This window comes from Odocoileus virginianus, unplaced genomic scaffold (genome assembly GCF_023699985.2).
Source record: "Odocoileus virginianus isolate 20LAN1187 ecotype Illinois unplaced genomic scaffold, Ovbor_1.2 Unplaced_Contig_3, whole genome shotgun sequence".
Lineage (NCBI taxonomy): Eukaryota > Metazoa > Chordata > Mammalia > Artiodactyla > Cervidae > Odocoileus > Odocoileus virginianus.
In genome coordinates this window covers 174395-198002 of record NW_027224320.1, presented here as the reverse complement: position 1 = coordinate 198002, position 23608 = coordinate 174395, and the positions used below count along the sequence as shown (strand labels likewise).

The window sequence follows — 23608 nt, the reverse complement described above, 5'->3', positions numbered from 1 at the left end:
GGTGGACTCGCCCTGGGCCTCTGGCCACGTGGCCACAGTGTTTTCTGGAGGGGCGGTGAGGGTGTGAGCAGTACAGGCTGAGCCTGCAGCTCAGGTTCACACGTCTTGGTGGGCAAGGTGGGATTTCACGTATTCAAGTTCATGTGTTCAGGCCTGTGAGAGTTGGGCTGGCTGGGTTTCAGCCTTTGCGGATAGGCCCAAGCAGGTTAAACGGTTTGCTAGGGTCAGTGGTTAAGCTGCGTGTGGACAGCAGTGGATAATTCAGATTTGGATAGATAAGGGTGATCTCTGTGCTTTATCAGATTTGAAACACATATGTAAAAATCAGATAGTAACTTTGGTTTTCTTATATTCAACTTGGGCTGTGGCATTAGAAGTGGACATTGGATGGAGCTTGGAGGCCCCTGGTCGCAGCGTACGGAAGGCCTCACAGCATCCCTCCGCCCTCGGGGCGGCCCTTATCCTGGGCTCCTTCCTGGGGCAGCAGGGGGTGGGTGCTGATCAGTGTCCCTGGAGGTCTGGAGCCCAGTGCTCGGGCTGCTTCCTAGAGACAGCGGCTGGAGCCCATCCACACGGGGCTGGCTGGGGCAGGGGGTCCCCCCTCTGAGGAGACCGGGGCCCATCCACGCGGGGCCTGCCAGGGCGCGGGGAATCCCCCCTCTGAGGAGACCGGGGTGGGGACTGAGCTCACCTCTCTGCAGTTTTGTCGGTGATGGAATCTTTTCCTTGAAGTGACACACACCTGAACTGGGGGAGGGCGAATGGGTTCAGCCTGGGCGGCCGAGCTCACTGCTGTGCTTGCTTTGCAGGAAGTGCTGCCTGCGGGCGGAGGTGCCGCGGGGCCCAAGGAGGCGCCATGCTCGGAAGGCGCGGCTGCGCTGCAGGCCCGGCCGTGACCCACCTCGCCGGGCCGGGGGTGCTGCTGGGCGGCCAGGCCCGTTCTTCAGAGGCTTCGGGGCGCGGTGTTGAGGGTTTCTGTTCTGCTCTGTCAGGGGCGGTTGGGCTGGGCCTCCCGCCTGGGCTGCGAGAGCGGGTGCTGGTCTCCCTGCTTGGACACGGGGGCCCCTGAGGACGGCAGGGCCCCCAGCCGACAGGCCGAGGACGCGGGGGGCCTGCAGGCTCTGCTGCGGCCCACACGCCGGTGGAGCGTCCAGCTTCCTTAGTTTTTATTTGGGCGTTGGTGTCTCGTGGCAGACAGCGGTTTGCAAAGCCGTCCTCCATGCACCGAGGCGCGTGCCAGACCCTGACCCTGGCCTGGAGCCTCTCAGGTGTGCACCAGGCGTGTGTGCCGGCCCTCGGTGTGCGCCCGCCCTGCAGGAGGGCGCGAGTTGTGACCGTGCACGGTTACTGCCTGCGGGGGGACTGGACCCAGGCCCCCGGAGCTGGTCCCTGTGCCTTTGCAGGTGCTGTTGTTCAGATGATGGTGGTTCTCACTCTGCTTTCTGTCTGTCTCCTGAGGCGTGGGCCTGGGCCTGTGGGAATGACCCCGCTTTCCATGGTGACCCCCGGTGTCCTGCGGGGGCAGGGGTGGGGGCTGTGTCCTCATCTGTAGATGGATCTCAGCTGCCTCACCGGCACCTCAGCTCCCTGCTTGTCCAGAGTGCCCTGGACATGCAGCCTCCGGGCCAGGGTTGGTCCTTTGTCCCCCGAGGTGCTTGGGACCGGCTTCCGTTTCCCATGCACTGAGGTCCCTGCTGCTCTTGGGCCCAGCTCTTCGTGTGAGTGAATAAAAGTTTTTGTAGCCGAGCCGGAAGCTTGGGCATTCTTTCCCTCGACCGCAGCACTAGCGTCCTCTCCTTGCCGTGGTTTGGGGCCAATCCCCTCCCCTCGGGGTGGGCCAGGCATCCTCCTCTGGGGGTTTAAATCTAAGCAGAGGTTTCTGCTGACAGAGACGCTGGGAGCAGAAAGGAGGAGCAGGCCTGTCCCTGGAAAAGGGGGGAGGACGGCCCTGTGGGCTGAGGGCCCTGCCCCCGCGCGCCCCGTGTGTGCTGGGCAGAGGCTGGCCCGCCCCGGGGTCCGGCCATAGGAGCTGCATTGGGTCCCATGGGCGCGAGGGAGGGGTCTCCCGGGCCCCTAGGAGGGTCCAGGTGCCGGGTCCAGGGGGCCGCCCAGCCGCGCCCCAGTCCACAGCAGCCCGTGGACGAGGAAGCAGAGCGCCAGCAGGCCAGTGCCCAGCAGGTCACCCAGCCCTGTGAGGTATGGGATGCAGTGGTCGTCCGGGTCCAGGGCCTGCCGCCACGCCAGCCGGACCGCCACGTCCGCCAGGTGCAGCAGGACCATCACCTGTGGGGGGAGAGGCGGGGTGATGGCCGTGCAGGAGGGGCCGCGGGCCTCCGGCTAGAGGTGCCGATGGGCATGCCGTCCCGGGCCCCATGCCGCCCCGGCTCCCCTTGGCCCGAGGCACGTCTCTACCCAAAGCCTTGGGCCAGCTCTACTTCACCGGCTTGCCAGAAGCCTGTGTGGAGGCGCCCTGTGCGTAGTCAGGCCTCAGGCCCTGAAGCCGCTTGTCCGGGCCATCCTGCCTGGCGCTGCTCTGGATGGCCTCCCGGGCTCCCTGCCTACCCTTTGGGGTCACAGCCGTGCCGACGTGCCCTCACGGGGCCTCCCCCAGGGCCTGGGCAGGTGGGCTGCCAGCAGAAGCCCACACGCACCCTTAGGAGCCCCTGGCTGGCCTTGCCCATCACGGGACCCAGCCTCCGCCACTGCCCTGACTCTGCTGGGGAGGCGCCAGCAGTGCCTCTGGACACGGCCCCTGGGCCGGACCAGCCGGCCGAACCTCCGGGAGGCGGGGACCACGTCCTGCTTGTCCAGGGACCCCTCCCAGGCCGGGGCGCGGTGGCCGTCCTTACCTGGACCAGACCCGCCAGCAGGTACAGGAGCACGAAGGTCCTGTCGCTCGGGACCGACTGGCTTTCTAGCAGGGAGACGACGGAGAAGAAGGCCAAGTGGCCGGGCACCACGAGCAGCAGCAGGACGCGGGCCGACGTGGCGCTGATTTCTGTGGGAGGCAGGGCTGTGGCTGAGCGGCGGCCGCAGTGCGGTGGCCACGGGCACTTTCCGCCGCACGCGTCACGGAGCCGCCGCGTGTCCTCCCCACGGGTGCAGCCAGCACTCCTGGGAGCCGGCGTCGGAGCAACAACCAGGATGGAGCCACAGCAGCAAGCAGGGCGACTAGGAGGCGATGCGACTGGCTGTGACGGAGGTGGACGCAGACGCCCCAGCAGAGGGGCAGGACCCACAGCAGCTCCCAGAGGCCGCCGTGCGGACGTGCTAGGGCCAAGGCCAGCGGCTTCCAGAGGCCGCCGTGTGGGCGCGCTGGGACCAAGGCCAGGGACCCCTTGGTACAGTCCTCAGCAGCTGTGCGTGTGGCTCCGAGGCTGCGAGAGACGCGCCTTCCCGCTGAGACCGCAGGCTTAGAGCCAGCCCTTGATGCGGGGGTCTCAGTGAGAGCCAGGCTCCATCTGCTCTGAGTTAACACAGCATCTCATCAGCTAGGTGGGGAGGACAGCACAGTCATTCGGACGTAACGTAAAACACCCTGGAGAGGCTGCGCCAGACCTCTTCATGGTGACAAACTGCACAAGTCCTGATAGTTAAAAAGGATCCTTTTTTAAAAAAACTTAGAAAGGGAAAAGTTAGTTGTTACTATCAGCAGGTGGCGTGAAGATTCAGGAAAATCCATTGAAAACTAAGAACGATACTTTTCCCCTCAAAGCCATGTGCTGTGACCTGATCCCCAGGGATGGAGTTAAAGGTGACAGGGTCACAGGGGGGGCGACCCCCAGCCTGTGGAGTGCTGGTTCCTGCAGAGGCGCGACCAGTAGCTGCGTGCTGCCACCCCGCCCCGTGTGCGGCTCTGGGACGGCCCACAGGCTACAGCTGCACAGAGGTGGCAAGTCAGACAGGAAGGGGCAGACGGCACGCCTGGGGTGCAGGGGCCTCCTCTGTGCTGGGGGTCGGGCCTGGTGACACAGACTCCAGTGATGCCATCCTTGAAAGAAACAACCACATGGTCCCTTGAAGGCCCCAGACCCACCTGAGCTGCAGAATGTGGAGCACGGGTTGGGCCAGCATTTTTTCATCCAGAGGGGCAGGACCCCGGGCGTGCTCCACAGGTGTAGGTACGTGGAGATCCGGCTGGTCTGAATGGCCACCAGGTTGCCACCAACGCCTGCAAGACAGCCCGGTTTCCCCTCCTTGACGTCTGTGTCAGAGCCTGTCCCTTATTTTAGGTTCAACAACTCCAGGAAGCCTCCCTTGGCCGATTCAGCACTTGATTTCCTCTTTTCCTCGCACTTGACCACACGCCTTGTCTGTCTTCAGACCAGGCAGCCGAGATCTCGCGAGGGAGGCGTCCAGGCAGCAGCAGTGTCCCCTCGACAGGACACCTCTGAGCGGAGGAGGCGTGACCAGCAGCCTCGGGTCTCAATGGCTGATGCCCATGTGCAGGGCACAGGGGTGGGGGGAGGGAGGGCTGGTCTCGGGGAGCCGCTCAGCAATGGTCCAGACTGTGGGCACATCTGAGGGAACCTTGTGGCCGGAAGGAGAGGAGACGGGGCGGGGTGCACGCGGCTGAGCTGGGCTTGAGGGGCTCCTGGCGTCACCGGGAACTGAGTGTGCCGGAGCCACAGGCCTCCTGCGGGCGCAGGTCAAGGGTTGGCCCCTGGCCACGGACCCTCCCCTATTCTGTCACCCCAGCTCTGGAGGACCCCTCCCTGGGCCCCCCAGGGTGTAGGCCGACCACCTGGGCTGCTCCGGAGGACTCCCAGGACGGCCAGGGCCGAGGGGCCTGTGGATGGAGCCTGCGTGGCCCACTGTCCGGATTCCTGGTGGCGCGCCCCACACTGCTCACACGGGAGCCCGCCTGTGCTCCCCACCACCCAGTCCATCGCCTCGTGGGGCCCGGTGCTCACCCCCACTGCAGACGCTGAGCGGGGACCCCGGGGGCCTCCAGGACGTGAGCTGCTACTTGCAGCCTTGCCGCTCAAGGAGAAGACAGGAACCCGGGCTTTTACTTGTAAATGTCAGTGTATCTAAGAGGGAAGCCGTGTGGGGCCCCGATGCCAGCAGGTGGGTCTGGGTGGTGGCCGGCAGGCGTGGGCTCAGTCCTGGTCCTGGTGCCCCGAGGGCAGCCGTGCCCCAGGGGAGCCACTGAGGACCACAGCCTGGCCTCTCAGCTGCGTTTGGGGCTGACCCTGAACCCGAAGCCCTGCGGTTACTGTTCTCCCAGCACCCCCGGCCCAAAGCCCTCATGATGGCCACAGTACCTACCACACATGATGGGAGCAAAGACGGCCATGCCTCTGAACTGCGGCCGGTACAGGGTCTTGTTCAAGATAAGCCCCCCGAGGCTGCGGGCAGAGGGCAGACCGTTAGCAGCACGGGTGCCCCGTCACCCCCCACCCAACCTCTCCTGCACCTTCTGGGCCCCCGTGTGCATTTACACCTGCGTCCCGAGTCCCGCCTGTCCGGGACGCCCACCGAAGATGTCACCCCCAAGAACGCCCCAGACCCTCCTCAGGCCCCCGAGGGGGTGTGGATGTGCTGACTCCCCGGAGACGCTGCCAGGGCCTGGCCTGTGACCCCACGACCTCACAGAGACCCCACGGCCTCCGCTGCCCTCCCAGCGCATCAGCCAGGAGCGCAGGTCAGAGAGGATGCAGGGCGGGGCGCGGCGCCCGGGGAGAGGACCCCTCCGCCCTGAGGGGCTCACCAGAGGCCGAGCAAGGGGACGACGCCCACAGAGCCGCGGACTTGGGGCCCGGCCCGGGGCTTCCCGGCGAGACAGAGAGGAAGGCGCACCTGCTGACGAGCATCGCCAGGACGATAGGGAACCAGCCGAACTTGAGAATCCTCACAACGGGGGGGTTCTGCTTGGCGATGAGGACACAGGCGGGGGTGAGCACCGCGAAGCCGACGCAGACCAGTGGCGTCAGGTACTGGCTGTCTGCGGGGGAGGGGGGCGGAGCTGGGGTGGGCCCGCCCTGGCCCGCAGGCAGGCTCAGGGCTCTACCCCCACCTCCCGGGAGCCGGGCGGCTCCTGCTTGCACTCAGCCCCAAGACCGCGGCCAGCGCTGACCTCGGCACCCCGGGTGCCCGGATGCCTGCTTCCACCACCCACTCAGCTGGCAGAGACTTCAGCCGTCGGGCGCACCTCTGTGTCTGTAGAAGAAGCTGCTGACCACAGCCAGCAGGGAGAGCGTGATGAGGTCGCCCAGGCTGGCCGCGATGGGCGTGGCGATGTTGTCCGGGTTGACCCCCAGCTTCCGCGCGCCAACCACGATGCAGACCATCAGCGTCCCTGCGGGTGGGACCCGGGTGGCGGGCGGGGGTGGTGAGCGGGTGGAGGCCGCATCCACCCAGCCGCTCCTCTGCAGGGCCAGGCCCTCGAGGCTGCAACTCTGCCTTGTAGCTCCTGCACTTGACACCAGAGCGGCCCCAACACTGACGGCCCTGAAGCATGAGGCAGGTGGCTTCAGGGCTCCAAACCCCTGGGGACCCTGGGCCTCGGGGGAGACCTGAACGCAGGCCCTGGGAGGTGTGGCGGCTTCGAGGGAGGGGGCTTGAGCCTGCAGGCTCGGTCCGGGGGCTGCGCTGTGCCCTGTGTGCGTCCTTGCCCCTCCCTCCAGGGGCCACCTGCACTGCTGCTCCAGACCCCAGACGCCAGACCCCTCCCAGGCCCAAGATGGGCGGGTCCAGGTCACGGTGGGCATGAAGACTGAGGGGCACCCCTGCAGGACCCCGAGGGCCACTCACCCAGGGCGCAGGCCGCCAGGGAGGCGGTGAGGACGCTGCTGGCGCACAACACCTGGGCCTCCACCACGTCCAGCCCCTGGCCTGAGGCCAGGCCCAGCAGCAGGGCTGCCACAGCCGCCAGGAGCCCCACCACGGCAGCCTGCACCTGTGGGCGGGGACCAGGCTGAGGCAGGCCCTTCCCTCGCCCCGGAGCGGCGGCCAGCACCCACCTCGGCCCGATGCCCGGCCCGCCGCCGTGGCTTTCCCCGGCGCCCCGTGTTTATCCTGGGTCAGCTGCCCTCTCGCGGGTCTGAGGTCCAGCGGCAGCCCCATCCCCTGGGGCCCCAGGACACGCCCTGGCTCGAACACAGAACCCCAGCCAGCGTCCCAGCATGGCACCCGACAGCTCATTTTACACTGGAGTGTCACAAAACCAGTACATATACAAGGACAGCCGTGACAGTGTTGAGAAAGAAGGTGGAAGTGGTATCTCTTTTGGGCATTTTCATCATGAGTATGTGTGTTAAAAAAGCTATAGGAATGAAAACTGGGTGGCTTGGCAGAAAACAGACCAACGGGTTGGCAGGGCAGAGCAGGATCTGGGAAATGAATCGAGTATATAACTGTTCATTATGATAAAGGTGCAGTCCCATCAGGATGGAGTAAACAGGGTACGAGAAGCCACATGTTTGCTTGGGGAAAGGAAACGACTGACTTCTGTCATTCACACACATGTACCTAAACATGAAAACCTAAGCTGAGACATGAAAATATGGAATAGTACATGTTTCAGATTTTGTATTAGGGAAGGCCTCCTTCCTACAACATGCAAAATCTATAAAGAAAACTATAGATAAAATTTATATGAAGTGCCAAGTATGACTTGTATGACAAGACCTGGCACAGAACAAAGACCGGGAGAAACCACGTCCCTCCTGTAACTGGTGAAAGGCCCCCTGCCACGGGCTTCCCAGTGGTCCGGTGGTGTGCTCTGCACTCCCAAGGCAGGGGCCTGGGTCCCAACAATGGTCGGGGAGCTAGAGCCACGTCATGCCACAACGAACACCTTGTGCAGCCAAGTAATTTTTCAAAAAAAGATCGAGTCCATTTCACAAGTCTGAAACAACCATAATGATAAAAGGATAATCTGATAGGACTATGCACAACCGGTAAGACAGGTAACTCACAGAAAGGAAATATGTGTGGCTAAGAAACAATGATCAGATCCCCTCTGTGATCCTTCCGGGAAACATCTAGAGCTGTAGATGGTTCTAACCCTGTGAACGTGCCAGGAGTTCTTTTCAGAGCACCCCCAGTGCAGTGTAATTTGTGCAGCAGAAGCCTGTAACTGCAGGACAGCCCCCTCCCCGTCCTGGCCCAGGGCAATGGGTGCGGAAGAGGCTCGCCACACTGGCCGGGTCTGCAAGGGCCCCGCAGAGCCCACCCCCAGCGGTTGCACGTCTGTCCTGCCAGTGACATTCCAGGCCATACTGTTGTCAAAATGCCAGTTGTCAAGAATTTTAAATGTGATTCTATATGTTTGTGATAGGATATGCTGAAGTTATCCAAAAAGCTTAATTATTCAGTGTGCAGCATCCTTTATGCTTTGATGTTAAGCTTTTTAAAAAAAACAGGAGGCAAGATTGCATCCACGCTACACTGGGACCGGGTGCCCACCCAGGGCCTGCCTGGAGCAGGAGCGGATGGGATGCTGGTTAAGGAGGATTTGGGAGGAAACAGGAAAGGAGAACTAGCGAGCGTCACCGAGGCGACTGCGACCCAGACCCTAAGCCGGGGACCCAGGGTGAGTCCTGGCCATAGAGCTGACCATGCACAGAGCAGGCAGCCTGTCGGTGTAAGCGGCGGCCTTGCCTGCGGGCCCATGGCCCTGGTCCAGGTTCTGCGTGTGGCCACAGGCTGCCCCGGCCAAAGGAACTGGACACAGACGCGTCCTGTCCAGAGCCACGCAGGCCCACCCGGGCTATGAGACCGTGATCCCTCCATGAGGAGGATGCACGGGTTTGCAGTGATGAGTGTGGAGCGTTTGGGGGCCAAGGGGAGGCTCACCTGGACAAGGGCGAGGTTACTGCTGACCACCCTGTACTGCTCCCGGGGGTCATCGATCTGCCCGGTATTGGCCTGGGCGGGGAGAGCAGCTGACGTGAGTCTCCTGGGCACGGCCAAAGGGGTGCCCCCTCCCTGGAGGCCCCGGCAGGTCAGCGGGGGCCCCCTCACTGCTGCCAGAGCGGAGTGTCCTGCCGGCTGTCAGAGGGCGACTCGGGCAGTGGGGTGGGGACACGGGCCCCTGGAGACCAGGAGCCTCTCGCCGCGACCTGGGCCAAGCATCCTGCTCAGGAGAGGTAGTCCAGCCCCTCTTCTCTTGGGATAAAAGAATTCAGGCCAGAGACACGTTTTCCTCCTTGAGAAGCCGTCACCGCTCCCAACATCGTGGCCTTTGCCGGCCAAATTCAAGACAAGAAAAGCTTCAGAGCAACTGCATCTCTTGGCTCCTCTGTACTGAGCTCACTAAGTTACTGAATGCTGACTCCTCACTCTTTGTCTGTTCTTTTCCCAGTAAACACTCCAGGTTAAGAAAGGATCGACCTTCACTGTCCTCCTTCCTCAGATTGGAACACAGGAAAGACCTTTCAGGCTTTTATTTTCAAATAAATTGAGGCTTTGCCAGAGTTCCAGAGTTTGCAAGAGCCCCAAACCCCCATCGCCCGGCCTACCCTGACTCACGGCTCACGGGCTGCAGGTCAGCCCCCAGCTTCGTGACCGTGTGTCTGCACCGCCAGGCTTTCCAGCTCTGTCCAGACCCCAGATGCGGGTGTGACTGCCGGGTGACCCCACACGACCACCCCTGACCTCCCTGGGTGTTCAGAGCCCAGCCCCGGGGGGCAGGGTCGCTCACCGCGGTGGACAGCCTCGAGGCCAGCGTCATCTCCAGGTTGCCCTTCAGGCCCACCAGGGGCGGCACCAAGGTGAGCAGGTCCTTCATCTCCGTGAACACGGGCCAGTGCTGCAGGGGCGGGCCGGGGTCAGTCCAAGCTCGCTGCCGCGTGTCCCTGCCCCGGGCGCCCCGTCTCCCCACATGGCTGCCGGGCCTCAGACTGTGCCCTGTGGCCCCGCTGAGGGCTGCTGGTCTTCCTGCCCAACGTTTACTGAGTTTTTTTGGAAGGTACCCCATTTATTGAAGTGTGCTTATTTCACGTAGTCTGTAGCTTCAGCACTATCTGTCTTTACAGAGGACACTGGGGATTCCGCTTGCTCCAGACCTGAGCACCTGCTGTGATAGCAGCGCCCCTGTTTCCTTCTCAGCCCTCCCCTCGCTGCATCCGTGTCCTGGGGACAGTCCCCTTCACTCCTGCCCTGTAACCGCAGTCTGACGGATGTCCGCTTTCAGCATAACTGGGCTCCGCCTGCATGTCACCGCCCCTTCCCGACCTTCTACACTTTTGCAATCAAGGGACTGGTTTCCTCCCCCAGGCAGGAAAGCTGCGAGGTCTAACAACCACCCCTGTTTGTCGCAACGGGCGCAGGCGGCTCAGCCCCCGTGAGAGTCCCCACTCCAGGAGGTTGGCCGCCACGCGACCCTCCCGCCCTGGCCCACTCTTCGCGGACTTGCCCTGCCCACCTGGGGCTGCTCCCGTGCAAGCGCCCCCAGGCCGTGACCTTCCACCCCGACCCCCTCCTGCTGGGAGTCTCAGTCTCCCCAAGCCCACCCCCCACCCCACAGGGGGAGCAGGAGCTGAGCTGTCAGCCACCGCCTGTCCTCCCCCCAGGCGTCACCCCGGCCAGGACGTGGTCACAGCCAAAGAGGGTCAGGAAGTGGGGTGTAGACACGTCTGGGCAGGTGACCTCTGGGGGCTGTGTGGGGACAAAGCCAGCAACGTCGGGCGCCGGCAGGATGGAAGGCCAGGGCCCCGGGCACCCAGGTCCAGGGGAGGGTCCGGCCTGGAGCTGCCTGGCCTGCAGACCCCCAAGGGGACCCTGGAGGCTCGGCGGTCTGCTGCCCAACCCCAGAGCACCCAGACTGGACGGGGCTCCATGGCCAGCTCACACCTGCCTTCTGGCCTGATGCCTGCCCCGGCCGTAGATGTTCCCTGGGCCCCCTGCCCCACCCCGGGCTGCATTCCTCCAGCCCCCAGGTCCCCTGCAGCCTTGAGCCCCAAGTCCGGGTCCCATAGGCCCACAACAGGCAGGACAGTCACTCAGCCCTGACAACACCTCGCTGCAATTCCAGTCCCGCATACACGCTCACGTACCACAGACACACGCAGGAATGGGTGGGTGTGCAGGGAACCTGGGCTGTGAGCTCTCAACCCAGCCGGCTCACCAAACTGCATGCTCCGTGCAGTTTCATCCCCCTCGTGCTGGTCCCCATGAAGCAACACGCGGTGTGTGTTTCAGAGCGAAGAGCCAGGATGGAGTCAAGAAGCCTTCGCCCTCAGCGTCTGCCTCTCGCCCGCCCTGGCCCGCTGCCCGCTGTCCACACACAGGGCCTCACCTGGAGTGTCCGCTGCGGCTCACGCCCCCTGGAAGCAGCACCCAGAGGCCCAGCACAGCGCCCGCCAAGTCTCCGACCCAGCCGCCTCCCCGCTGCCCTGTCTGTGCAGGGGGGCCCAGTGGCCAGGACACAGATGCCAGGACGGTGGGGAGGCCGCCGTCTGCTCGGGGCTCAACCAGATGCCGACGACAAGTGGCCTTGTCCACGCGCCCGGCACACGGCTCACCCCGATCCGAGAAGAGCAGACACGTGTCCACGGGGTTCCTGGTGCCCAGATGCGCAGTGAGCCCCAGAGAGGCCTGGGAGGGGCCACGGGGACCGAGGCCAGGGCTTAACCTCGTTTCGTGGGGAGAAACGCCGACTCCCCACTTGGGTGGAAACAGTCTTGGGACGATGCTAGCTGACACGCCAGCCCTCACGGGCCTCAGTCCCCAGACCCCCAAACAGGCTCCTGGCCCGAGATGGCATGGGTGACCCCGGCCCTGGCCCGTCACATGGCCACCCAAGGGCCGTCCGCGGGGCCGGCTGTCAGGCCTGAGGCCAGGCGTGTGTGGCTCCAGGCAGGACCAGCCTGCACACCCCAGGGCTGAGCCAGGCGCACCCCCCACCACGTGGGCTTTCCTCTGGGAGCCCCAAGGCTGTGGCTGGGGGCGGGGGTGAGCAAGGAGTGTGGAGCGAGGGAGCCTTCACACACTGCGTCTGCCAAGGGGCAGGGGGAGAGGCTGTGATCTCCAGGGCCGCTGGTCCTCCTGAGGGCGTCTGCCCGGGGCCTCCTCCCGGACGGGACCCCAGAGAGTCGGGAGGGGCGTCCTGCTGTCCAGCCGGGCTCTTCCAGCGTCCACAGGAAGGTGACCTGGGCGGGTGACCCGGGGGCAGCTCCAGGGAGAAGCAGGAGGCGGGGACCCAGCTCCAGCTGGCCGCAGTTGAGCAAGGGCGCCATCCAGTGTGCACTGTGCATTGAGCTGGACGGTGGGGATGTCTGAGATCCTCGCTCAGAGCCGGGGCCCCCGGGGGGGATGTCGGATGCCCCTCCAGCCAGGGGAGATGAGATGCCACCCGGCGTCCCCCTCGATGTCAACCTGAGTCGCGTCTGATGTCTCAGGTTAGGAAGGAGTGCTGTTCAGATGATCCCCCCAGGTGAGGGGTGACCCCCCACCCTGCATCCTCACAGACATGCCCAATGTCTCCGCGACACACACTCCCTGCCTCTGTGACCCAAGGAGGGGCTCCTGGAGCTGACCCAGCGTGCACAGACCCCCTGGCCTCCCACCAAACACTCCCGATGGAGACCCCCCAGCCCCACGTCCCCTGGCCCACCCGGACCCCTGCTGGGCTCAGCACCCTGCCCTCCCCCTGAGAAGCCCCCTGGCACCCTTGTGCCACCAGGCCAGCCCCACGACCCTGCCCAGCTCACAGGTGGAGAGGCTGAGGCAGGGATGCCTGACTCCCTTCGAGGGGAGACAGAGGCAGCACTCGAGCCCCCAGGCCCCGCATCCAAGCCCTTCCAGCTCCCAGGCTGCCAGTCCACGCAGGCTGACCGTGCAGGGGCGTCAGGAGCTCTGGAGCTTAGGTGCCTGGGTCCCTAGGAAGACACGCCTGCCGGCCCCCGAGCCCGGACCCCCGCCTGGCTCTGGGGCCTGTCCTGCATGGTCTGACGCCTGGCGCCCCCACGCCAGGCCCCGCCGCCCCACACCCCTGTACGCACCTGCACGCGGTCCATCAGCAGGCCGGCCACCACCATGCCCAGGCCGGAGAGCAGCATGGGCACCAGGACCTGGCCCACGATGCTGGCGGCGGTCTCGGGGGGCGCCCCCCGGGGCCAGCGAGCGAGCTCGCAGCGCACGCCTCGCAGCCTCCCGCCCTGGAAGTGGAGCTCCAGGGCCAGCTGGGTGACCACCATGGCCGGGCTGGGACAGCCTCCCCGCTCAGGGCGCCCACACCAGGCCGTTTCTCCCAAGGGGTCCATGTGGGCGGAGCTGCCAGCCTTAGGGGTGGTCCTCACCGCCCCTCAGCCAAACCCGGAGCGAGCGAGCGGGGAACAAAGGTGGCGACTCAGCCCGGGGTCACTCCTGCCATCCCCCCCGCGGGTCCGGCTCTCCCCCTACAGAGGCCGCCGTGTCCTCCCCTGGCTAGCCGCCCACGCAGGCACGCCCTGTCCCCCTGGAGCGACCTTGATGGCAGCCAGCTGCCCGGCCTACGCTGGCTGGGGCTGCACCAGGGAGCTGGGCCACGTGAGGCCAGTCCGGCTGAGAGCGTGCAGGACCTGCCCCCCCGGCAACTCCGGGCCCCTGAGGCCTGTCACCCCTTAAGGTCCAGAGGCCGCACCCCACGGCCACTCAACCCCAGTGTCCTGGGCTCACAGCCATAGCGAAAGGTGGCGTTCACAGAAAGAACGTGGCCCTGCTCTCCTGAGGGACGGAGACCCGGAGGGGGCTTCCTGGGCCCAGGCTCGTCCCGACGTGGTCAGACCAGCCCCAACCCCGACCCCGACACCGAGGAGAAGGGGGTCCTGACATGAGGAGAATGAGGGTCCACTGTGCCTCCCAGAGTGGCTGGGGCAGCATCCAGGCCTGGAGGCAGGCTCAGCAGGGTCAAGGCCACAGGCTGCAGAGCCTGGACCTGCCCACAGCAGGCCTGACATTGGCCAGAGGGATGCCCGGGGCCAGTCTGGCCGATGCCATGGGAAAGGGGGGTGGAATCGTGACTGCGACAAGGACGGGACACCCCACACAGCGAGTGAACTCGCAGGGTGAACAGTCCGCCGCAGACCCGGAGATGCCTCCCTCCCTTCACGTGCACACAGGTCACAGCCCATTACCGGACCCTCAAGACGTCCCCAGGACACCCTCTGAGAAAGCACGGCCTCTGAGAAAGCCCTGCGAGGGCTTGGCGCACAGCCCCGAGCGAGCGGCACAGGGGCATCAACTCTGATCCAAGACCGGCACCCCCCGACCCCTTGTGCCCGCCTCTGAGATGAGGGTCAGCCTGTCCACACACGAGTCCACACGGTCAGGGGGCTGAGAGCGCAGCACGACTCTCAGGACAGCGGGGCAGGGGCTGAGTGTGAGGCCGCCATGTTCAAGACAGACCCCTCTCGGTGGGCCCTATCTAACACTGGCCGCCCCAGTCCCCAGGCCTGAAGCTGGGCCAGGTCCCCTGCAGCCACCAGTGACCACTTTCTGGCCCCAGCACCTCCTGTGATCTCTTTCTAGTTCTGACTGTGGCCCAGCATCTAATCCACCTGTGATCGTGCACTGTGGGCCTCTGAGCCACTCTCATCAGGGCGGAAGATGGGGAAACGAACAGCCGTTCGGGTGTCACATCTAGGAAGAGGCCCCCAAGGGAGCACATTCGTTATAAAGCGTTACAACAAAGGTTTCTCATTTTTGGTAAAAAAAAAAATGAGAAAAAAATGCACACAAGCAGTGAACCGTTCAGAAGGCTGTACCCCAAATGCTAAAAGTGGGTGTGCCTTTGGGGGGGTGGGACCCTAAGTGACCTTTATTTCACAACTTTCTGCACTTCTACTGTGACTGCTGGCTTCTGTGAACCATCAAAAACACACTGCACTGAAGACAAATGAAAGAAGCCATTGTGTGAGGAAGTTATTCTTTTCCCGGGAGGCTTGGGAACACGATGTGTCTTAACCCAGGAAACCAGGGATGCGAGTCCAGCAGGAGCTCAGCTGGGCTCTGGGCAGCGCTGGGTGGCAGGAGGAACCTGGGTGACCTTGAAGGGTCCTGCCCTCCTCGGGCCTCTGGCCACCCCGCCAGCCCCCCAGGAGGGTCTCAGCCCCCTCTGTTCAGAACCTACCCGGAATGGGAGCCCAGCCCCCAGAGCCACTGTGTCAGAACCACCCCGCCCCCAACTCACCAGCAAGGGTGATCATCTCGGGTCCTCGGTGGGGACCACCTTTTCCTGGGAGCACAGCCTCCGCACGGCCTCCCGTTCTCAAGGTCACCTTGAGCCCAGGCTGGTTCTAAGCAAACCGGTCACTCTTAAAGGCCTGAACGCCTCCAGCCTGTGTGGGCCCAGCGGTCAAGGTGGTTACATTTTCAGTAACAAACAGGAAGGTGGTCTTCATTTCTGCTTCCGCCATGGCAGGCTGGGCCCACCTGCCTGTGAACTCATGGGACCGAAGCCCCCAGCCTGAGGGCGGCCCGCCCCCTTGTCCGAGGTCTCCCCCCAGGACCCCCGCCCAGGGCTGCCCAGCCGCCCCCACAAGACCGTTCCTGCTGCCACCCAGCTCCGCCCCCTGGTCCCCCCGGAGCCCAGGGGCCCCGCTCAGACCCCAAGCAGCCCGTGGCATCAGACAGGCCAGTCACCCCCCGGGGGAGCCGGGCACACACTCCTGCAAGGCTGCTGCCTGCCCCGGGCAGCTCACGCTCCTGAGCACAGCCCTCACAGGCAGGACCTCCCCAGGCCTGGCGCGCGTGGCTGAGAAACAAAGACCTCCTCTGCCCAGGGTGGGGGGCCCCCCTGGGACTCCCCGACGCTGACCCAGCTGCTCTCTGCTGACCAACCAGCTCCCGACAAGGTGAAGGCCCCGGGACGGAGCCCCGGGGTGGAGGCCGGCTGAGTGGCCACCCTCCATCTGACAGCCCAGTGTGGACTGTTCTTAGTCCTGGACAAAAACAGACGGCCTCAGCATGGACGATGACAACCCTGCAGCTGGCGTCCCACCCGAGGGCCCACACCCAGCACCCGGGACGGGGCAGACGCTGAGCCCCAAGTCGGCAACCCCCAAGTGTGCCTGCTGCCACAGGTGCAGCGTCCACATTCTGCCCAGCGCCCAGTTCAACAGCCTCTCGGGGCCTTGCCCTTCACCTCTGAAGGGCAGCCCGCATCTCCTGGGGGGCCTGCCACCATTGCTGGCGTCACCACCAGCCAGCGATGGGAAGATGCCGGTCCTTGGATGCGTCATCAGCTGGTGGTGACACCACTGTCCTCCTGCGCAGTCGCCCTGCCCTGGAACCACGTTTTGGGAGATGCCAAGTTTCCTTCTGACCCTAGCCACACGAGCTCGGGTTTCCTGGGACCTGCCGCAGCTGAGACCGCCCTGACACAGCGGCAGGAGCCGGGTGCTTGTGGGCGATCCAAGGCCTGGATTATACCCACGAGGTGGCAGAGAAGCGCACAGAGACGGGAAGCCTGGGAAGACCTGTAGCCGCCCGGCCGGGCCAGAGACAGGTCAGAGAAACACAACAGGGGTCTCGAAGTCTCTCCCTGTGGAGCTGTGATTCTGAGGCAAGTTCTTACACATGAGCACGGCACTACAACCCGGGTGGTCTGAGACCTGCAGCTCCAAATACAACTTATAAACTGGTGTGTGTGCAGGGGATACATCTCTGTGTGTGAATATACAGATATGCATCCATGCATGTACAAATACACACACGTACACGATCTGCACACCCGTGCGTGTACCTGCTCAGTGATATTGTATCGGTATGAACACGCAATGAAATAGGCTTTTTGAAAATCTCTGGGATAGAGAAGAGACTGCAGGGCGACAGACCAGGCGAGGAGGCTGGCAGCAGGGCATAGGGAGGAGGGATTTCGGAGGGGAGGCCTGGGGGGCATGCTTCCGGGGCATGGACGCCCCCTGGTGCTGACTCATCACCGGTTAGAGAAGTGTGTGGGGCCGCAGGGCGCCAGGTCACAGGAGGAAGGAGAGGGCAGAGGGTCTGGGGCTGAGTCAGCCCGGGGCAGGGACTCCGGCATCACAGCAGCCCTGCTGGGGCCTGACGAGGTCCACGAGGAGCCTGGGGGGCAGACGGCCGCCATGAGGACCTGAGACCCCCGTGGTGGGGGAAGGCAGGTAGTGGAGGGAAGTGGGGGGCGTGCAGGATGGACAGTGGGGACTGTGGCCACGGAGAGGGCAGTGACCACTCACTGTGGCCATGAGGGGACATGGGTCCAACGCAGAAGGGTTGCCAAGGTTTCAAGAGCAAACAGGAATTTGAATTTTTATGCAGCATCTCCTGATTTTTAAGTGTTGGTTTAAAAAATGTATGGATATGAGAGCTGGACTATAAAGAAAGCTGAGCGTCAAAGAATTAATGCTTTTGAACTGTGGTGTTGGAGAAGACTCTTGAAAGTCTCTTGGACTACAAGGAGATCCAACCAGTCCATCCTAAAGGAAATCAGTCCTGAATATTCATTGGAAGGACTGATGCTGAAACTGAAATACTTTGGCCACCTGATGTGAAGAGCTGACTCATCAGAAAAGACCCTGATGCTGGGAAAGATTGAAGGCAGGAGAAGGGGACAACAGAGGATGAGATGGTTGGATGGCATCACCGACTCAATGGACATGAGTTTGAGTAAACTCTGGGAGTTGGTGATGGACAGGGATGCCTGGCATGCTGCGGTTCATGGGGTCGCAAAGAGTCAGACATGACTGAGTGACTGAACTGAACTGAACTAAAAAAGTTTAAAGCACCAGCCTTACCAGCTAAATGGCAGACTGGGACTCAAACCCCGACTGGATCCAAATCAGTGAGGGGCAGGCCCAGGTTCCCTGGGCATGGGGCGCTGCAGCAAGCAGGAGGCAGGGGCCAGCCTGCTCCGTCTGGCCAGCCATCCCAGATGTTCTCTGTTCTCAGCTCCTTCCAACCGGCAGGAATGACCTGGCTGCTAACGGCTTCAGGGATCCTTAGGAACCATGCCCTCCCAGGGAGAGATTGCACTGATACAGGCATGGGGCTCTGACAGTCAGAAAACAAGAGAGGGATGGCGTATTGGCTGCTTTGTCCTCCGGTTCCTCACTCAACGGTGGTCTGTTAGGGCATAAACCGAGGTCCCCGCCTCCCTTCAAAGACTGACAAGAGACATCAGCCCTCAGGGAGTGATAATCGGAACAGGAGCGGACACTTGATGGCAGGGTCAATTTAGGGAGACCCCAGCGGGAAAAGGAGAGGGTGGGATGATTTGAGAGAAGAGCATCGAAACATACATAGTACTGTACGTAAAACAAAACCCGTGAGAGTCGATGTACGAAGCGGGGTACCCAAAGCCAGCGCTTGGTGACAACCTCGAGGGATGGGGCGGGGGGTTCAGGATGGAGGGGCGCGTGTGTGTGACACGTGGGGACAGCCTCGACGGATGGGGCGGGGGGTTCAGGATGGAGGGGCGCGTGTGTGTGACACGTGGGGACAGCCTCGAGGGATGGGGCGGGGGGTTCAGGATGGAGGGGCGCGTGTGTGTGACACGTGGGGACAGCCTCGAGGGATGGGGCGGGGGGTTCAGGATGGAGGGGCGCGTGTGTGTGACACGTGGGGACAGCCTCGAGGGATGGGGCGGGGGGTTCAGGATGGAGGGGTGCGTGTGTGTGACACGTGGGGACAGCCTCGACGGATGGGGCGGGGGGTTCAGGATGGAGGGGCGCGTGTGTGTGACACGTGGGGACAGCCTCGAGGGATGGGGTGGGGGGTTCAGGATGGAGGGGTGCGTGTGTGTGACACGTGGGGACAGCCTTGAGGGATGGGGCGGGGGTTCAGGATGGAGGGGCGCGTGTGTGTGACACGTGGGGACAGCCTCGAGGGATGGGGCGGGGGGTTCAGGATGGAGGGGCGCGTGTGTGTGACACGTGGGGACAGCCTCGAGGGATGGGGCGGGGGGTTCAGGATGGAGGGGTGCGTGTGTGTGACACGTGGGGACAGCCTTGAGGGATGGGGCGGGGGTTCAGGATGGAGGGGCGCGTGTGTGTGACACGTGGGGACAGCCTCGAGGGATGGGGCGGGGGGTTCAGGATGGAGGGGCGCGTGTGTGTGACACGTGGGGACAGCCTCGAGGGATGGGGCGGGGGGTTCAGGATGGAGGGGCGCGTGTGTGTGACACGTGGGGACAGCCTCGAGGGATGGGGCGGGGGGTTCAGGATGGAGGGGCGCGTGTGTGTGACACGTGGGGACAGCCTCGAGGGATGGGGCGGGGGGTTCAGGATGGAGGGGCGCGTGTGTGTGACACGTGGGGACAGCCTCGAGGGATGGGGCGGGGGGTTCAGGATGGAGGGGCGCGTGTGTGTGACACGTGGGGACAGCCTCGAGGGATGGGGCGGGGGGTTCAGGATGGAGGGGCGCGTGTGTGTGACACGTGGGGACAGCCTCGAGGGATGGGGCGGGGGGTTCAGGATGGAGGGGCGCGTGTGTGTGACACGTGGGGACAGCCTCGAGGGATGGGGCGGGGGGTTCAGGATGGAGGGGCGCGTGTGTGTGACACGTGGGGACAGCCTCGAGGGATGGGGCGGGGGGTTCAGGATGGAGGGGCGCGTGTGTGTGACACGTGGGGACAGCCTCGACGGATGGGGCGGGGGGTTCAGGATGGAGGGGCGCGTGTGTGACACATGGTGACAACCTCGAGGGATGGGGTGGGAGGGGGGTTGGGGGGTTCAGGATGGAGAGGCATGTGTGTGTGACACGTGGGGACAACTTCGAGGGATGGGGTGGGGGGTTCAGCATGGAGGGGGCACGTGTGTGTGACACGTGGTGACAACCTCGAGGGATGGGGTGGGAGGGGGGTTGGGGGGTTCAGGATGGAGAGGCACGTGTGTGTGCTGTGTGTGGTTAGTCGCTCAGTCGTGTCCAACTCTTTGCGACCCTGTGGACTCTAGCCCGCCAGGCTCCTCTGTCCATGGGATTCTCCAGGCAAGAATGCTGGAGTGGGTTGCCATGCCCTCCTCCAGGGGATCTTCCCAACCCAGGATCAAACCCAGGTCTCCCTCATTGCAGGCAGACTCTTTACCATCTGAGCCACCAGGGAAACCCAAGAATACTGGAGTGGGTAGCCTATCCCTTCTCCAGGGGATCTTCCCAACTCAGGAACTGAACCGGGGTCTCCTGAAGTGCAGGTGGATTCTTTACCAGCTAAGCAACCAGGGAAGCCTGGACACATGTATACCTGTGGTTGATTTATACTGATACACGGCAAAAACCATCACGACACTGTAAACTGATTATCTTCTAGTTAAATACATTAATTAAAAAAACTGGGGAGACTGATAATGGAGTGACAAACAAGTCTCTTGTTTCTCAAGAGCACATGCAGAAAACATCAACTGCCAAAGGCCACCCTCCCCTCTAAGCATAGAATCTTTTCTGAAAATGAAACAGCTGAGAGATAAAGAGCCGGCACCCTGATACCATTTAACACCTGGATCCTGCCATGCCTGAAATCCAACCCCTCAGCTATTCCGATTATACGAGCTAATGATTGTCTTTTAAAGCGTAGCCTGGGTCAAAATTAGTCTCTGTCATCAGTAACTGAAAGACTCCTGCCCAAATTATAGAGAAGTGGTGTGCAAGAGCAGAAGGCCCTGCCCCCTGGCCGCAAGCTGGACTGTGTGCAGCGCCTCCTCTCCAGGTGGACACTGGACAGCACCCCACCCCCAACATCCCCATTTGTCCCCTCCTACCTGGAAATAGTGCAGAAGGATGCCTGCTCCAGACAGCCCCAGGCCTGCAAACAGGAAGGGCAGGGTCACCTGGATGCCAATGGACCAGGCAGTCTCCCTGCTGAGCTCGGGCCCTGGGGGCGTGGGGACCACCCTCGGGCTCTCGAGGCTGCTCCCTGCCCCGAGGGCCTGCAGCAGCCCCAGCTCCTCCGGCCTCCGCTGTCGGGTCTCCATTGTGGCCACAGGAGCTCAGCCGGGCCCTGACAGCCTCAACCTGGGAACACAAGCGACAAATGCAAAGGTTGGATCTTCGGAGAGAATGAGTAAATCAACAAGCCTGTAGGTGACCAAGAAAAAAAGAAGACTCGTATTTAGGAGGGAAGATAACTTCCAAACTTAAAATTTTTAAATAATTATGAGGGAATTGTAGGTATGCTGACAGATTAGAAAACCTAGATGAAATGCACAAATTCCTAGAAACATACAGACTAACTAAAAAAAAAATTTTAATGTAGAAGACCTATAACAGAAGACTGAATTAGTCATGAAAATACTCTCGTAAAGAAAATTCCGAGATCAGACAACTTCAGTAGTGAATATCAAGCATGCAGGTTGAAAAGGAAGTAGTATAACTACCTCCATGTAGAAACGGCATGTGCTGCACATAGAAAATCCTGAGGAATATGTATACACATGCACACATACATGAACACATATGTATACACACACACACACAACTATTACAACTAAAAAACAAGTACATTATGGTCTTAGCATACAAAATCGATACAAAAAAGTTGTTTTATTTCTATACAAATCCAAAAATTAAAACAGTTGCCCCTGAAATAGCATCAAAAAGCATAAACTACTTAAGAACACATTTCACAAAAGATGTGTAAAACTCTGACCCTGGAAACTGGAAAACACTGTTGAAGGAAAATGTTACAAATCCAGCAAATGGAAAGATATTCTATGTTCACAGGTTGGAAGACTTAATATTGCTAAGACGGCAATATTTTTCAACTGATCTACAGATTCAGGAGAATCCCTGTTAAAATTTGGCCTATTTTGGTGAAAATGACATGAGGATCCCAGACTTCATGTGGAAAGGCAAGGGACCCAGAACCCTAAACAGCCTTGGAGGAAAATGTTCAAAGTTAGAGAACACACTTGAGGAGGTCAAGACTGAACTATGAACTAGAGTGAACAAGGCCACATAACAGTGGGGTAAGACTAGAAATACAGGTCAATGAAACACAATTGAGAATCGTGGATAAAGCCACACACCTACGGTCAGCTGATTTTCAACAAGGAGGCCGCGCTATTCAATGTGCAAACAAAAGTCTCGTCAACAGGCCCACGGTGCTGAGACACCACATGCATAGGAATGAACCTGGATCCTTACCTCAGCTCATACACAAAAACTAACTCAGAATGGGTCAGAGACCTAACCTAAGAGCTAAAACCATGAAACAGAAGAAAACACAGGGACCTTGGATTAGGTTCTGGTTTCTTAGATGTGACATTTAAAGTACAAGAAACCAAATAATAATTAAGTAGAATGGGGCTTCATCAAAATGTCAAAGTTTGATATTTCAGAGAACTCTATCAAGAAAGTGAAAAGACCACTCGCAAAATGAGAGAGGATATTTGCCAATCATATATCTGATCAGGGTCTGATTTCCAGAATATAAAAAGAGCACAACTCAACAATAAACCCAACTTAACTCTGGCACAGGAGTTGAATTCCCCAAAGAAGATTATACAACAGCCATAAGCAAGCACAGTAAAAGATGCTCAGCACTAGCTGTTTGGAAAATGCAGAACAAAACTACAGGAAGATGCCACCTAGGGTAGCATTTTCAAGGGTGTTCCATGTTGATATACGAGTCAGCACGCCATTCCTTTTTTATACACCATTCTTTTTAAGGCTAAGTAACATCCCGATCGTGTGGCTGGATCACAAACTGCTTAGCCCCTCGTTCCAGCTGTTAGGGCTAATGCGGCCCTGAACATTCTGGAGCAAGTCTCTGTGTGGACAGGGGCTTTCTGTCCTCCTGAACTGGACATTTCAAAGGGCGGATTTTTGGTGATTTTACATCTCAGCAGAACGTATGTATGAATCACTTATGAATTAAGGTCAAGAAGCAGAACGCCCCCAGCCTCCCCAAACCCCGAGCCCCTCTCTGAAACACCGGCTCCCCACCAGCGCCCACACCTCCATGCCCTGCCCTTAGCTCCCCCAGCACTAACATCAGGTCTGGGACCGGGTCACTCACTGGTGCCCTTCCACAGCTGGGGGGTCAGGGCCACTCCTGACTACTCACTGGGAGCGAGATACTGGACCCAGTGACTGCCTTCCACCCTGCAGGCCTCTGCTTCAGGGAGCCCTGGAACCCGGGCCCGGAATCCCAGCTCCTCCTCCCCACACTAGCGTGTCCTCGGAAGAGTCACATTTCTGTGCCTCCGCAGGGTGGCGAAGAGGTAAGGGAATAAGATGACCTGCATCGCAGGACACGTGGCCTGCCCGCACTCGGCACAAGCCCTCGGAGACTCTGCGGTTTCAGGTCAGCGCTGTTTATTACAGCCTCAGCGAAGCGCCTGGGGGCCCTTAAAGGCCGGCGGCGCCGGACCCACCCGGGGAACTTTCGGATCCGCGGCGGGCTAGGGGCGCGAGTCTCAGAGCGGCCTGAGCGACAGCGCCCCTCCCCCGCTCCGAGCCGTGGGGTGCTCCTCTCTCCCGGCCGGGCCCCGCGGACCGAACCTGCAGCCCCCAGCCCTGCCTCTTCCGCGCGCGCGCTGCTCCATCCACCCCGGGCCTGGACCCGCGTGCTGCCCGCTCCGTGCACACCACCCCGGACTCAGCGGGCGGAGCACCGCACTCACCGGACGCCCTCGGCGGCGGCTCGGCGGGAGGAGCAGCGTGGCCGCGGGGCCACCAAGAAGGCGGGACGGCGACAGCCCACCCCAGC

The 23608-nt window shown here is 61.6% G+C and overlaps 2 protein-coding genes across 8 annotated transcripts in view; one reads left to right on the top strand and one right to left on the bottom strand.

Moving 5' to 3' along the window:
- The window catches only part of ZXDC (ZXD family zinc finger C), a 21801-nt gene extending 20057 nt beyond the window's left edge, over positions 1-1744 (top strand). The window contains exon 10 of the mRNA XM_070463492.1: positions 810-1744. Coding sequence (XP_070319593.1) covers positions 810-896 — 87 coding nt within the window. The 3' untranslated portion in view covers positions 897-1744. The remainder of the gene's footprint in view (positions 1-809) is intronic.
- SLC41A3 (solute carrier family 41 member 3) lies at positions 277-23608 on the bottom strand. Of its 7 annotated transcripts, none has more exons than XM_070463493.1 (11): positions 23523-23608; positions 20658-20910; positions 9650-9757; positions 8803-8874; positions 6757-6901; positions 6155-6301; positions 5803-5947; positions 5272-5351; positions 4037-4171; positions 2850-2998; positions 277-2283 (listed from the first exon to the last, which is right to left on the bottom strand). In XM_070463493.1, exons 2-11 carry the CDS (start codon positions 20868-20870, stop codon positions 2074-2076), a joined length of 1404 nt encoding a protein of 467 aa, XP_070319594.1. In that variant the 5' UTR covers positions 20871-20910; positions 23523-23608; the 3' UTR covers positions 277-2073. The 7 variants fall into 7 exon arrangements, with proteins under 7 accessions (XP_070319594.1, XP_070319598.1, XP_070319595.1 ...); XM_070463497.1 differs by having other exon boundaries at positions 20658-20701; positions 23523-23541; XM_070463494.1 differs by lacking the exon at positions 23523-23608 and adding an exon at positions 23401-23488.

Bases quoted from the DNA above. Each gene is read 5' to 3' on its own strand.
- SLC41A3 (XM_020881542.2), bottom strand. From the start codon at position 13,211: ATGGACCCCTTGGGAGAAACGGCCTGGTGTGGGCGCCCTGAGCGGGGA. The intron at 8,875-9,649 runs GTGAGCGACCCT...CTCCCCGCCCAG, and splicing joins CCTCGAGGCTGTCCACCGCG to GCCAATACCGGGCAGATCGA. The intron at 6,302-6,756 runs GTGAGTGGCCCT...TCCCACCCGCAG, and splicing joins CCTGGCGGCCTGCGCCCTGG to GGACGCTGATGGTCTGCATC.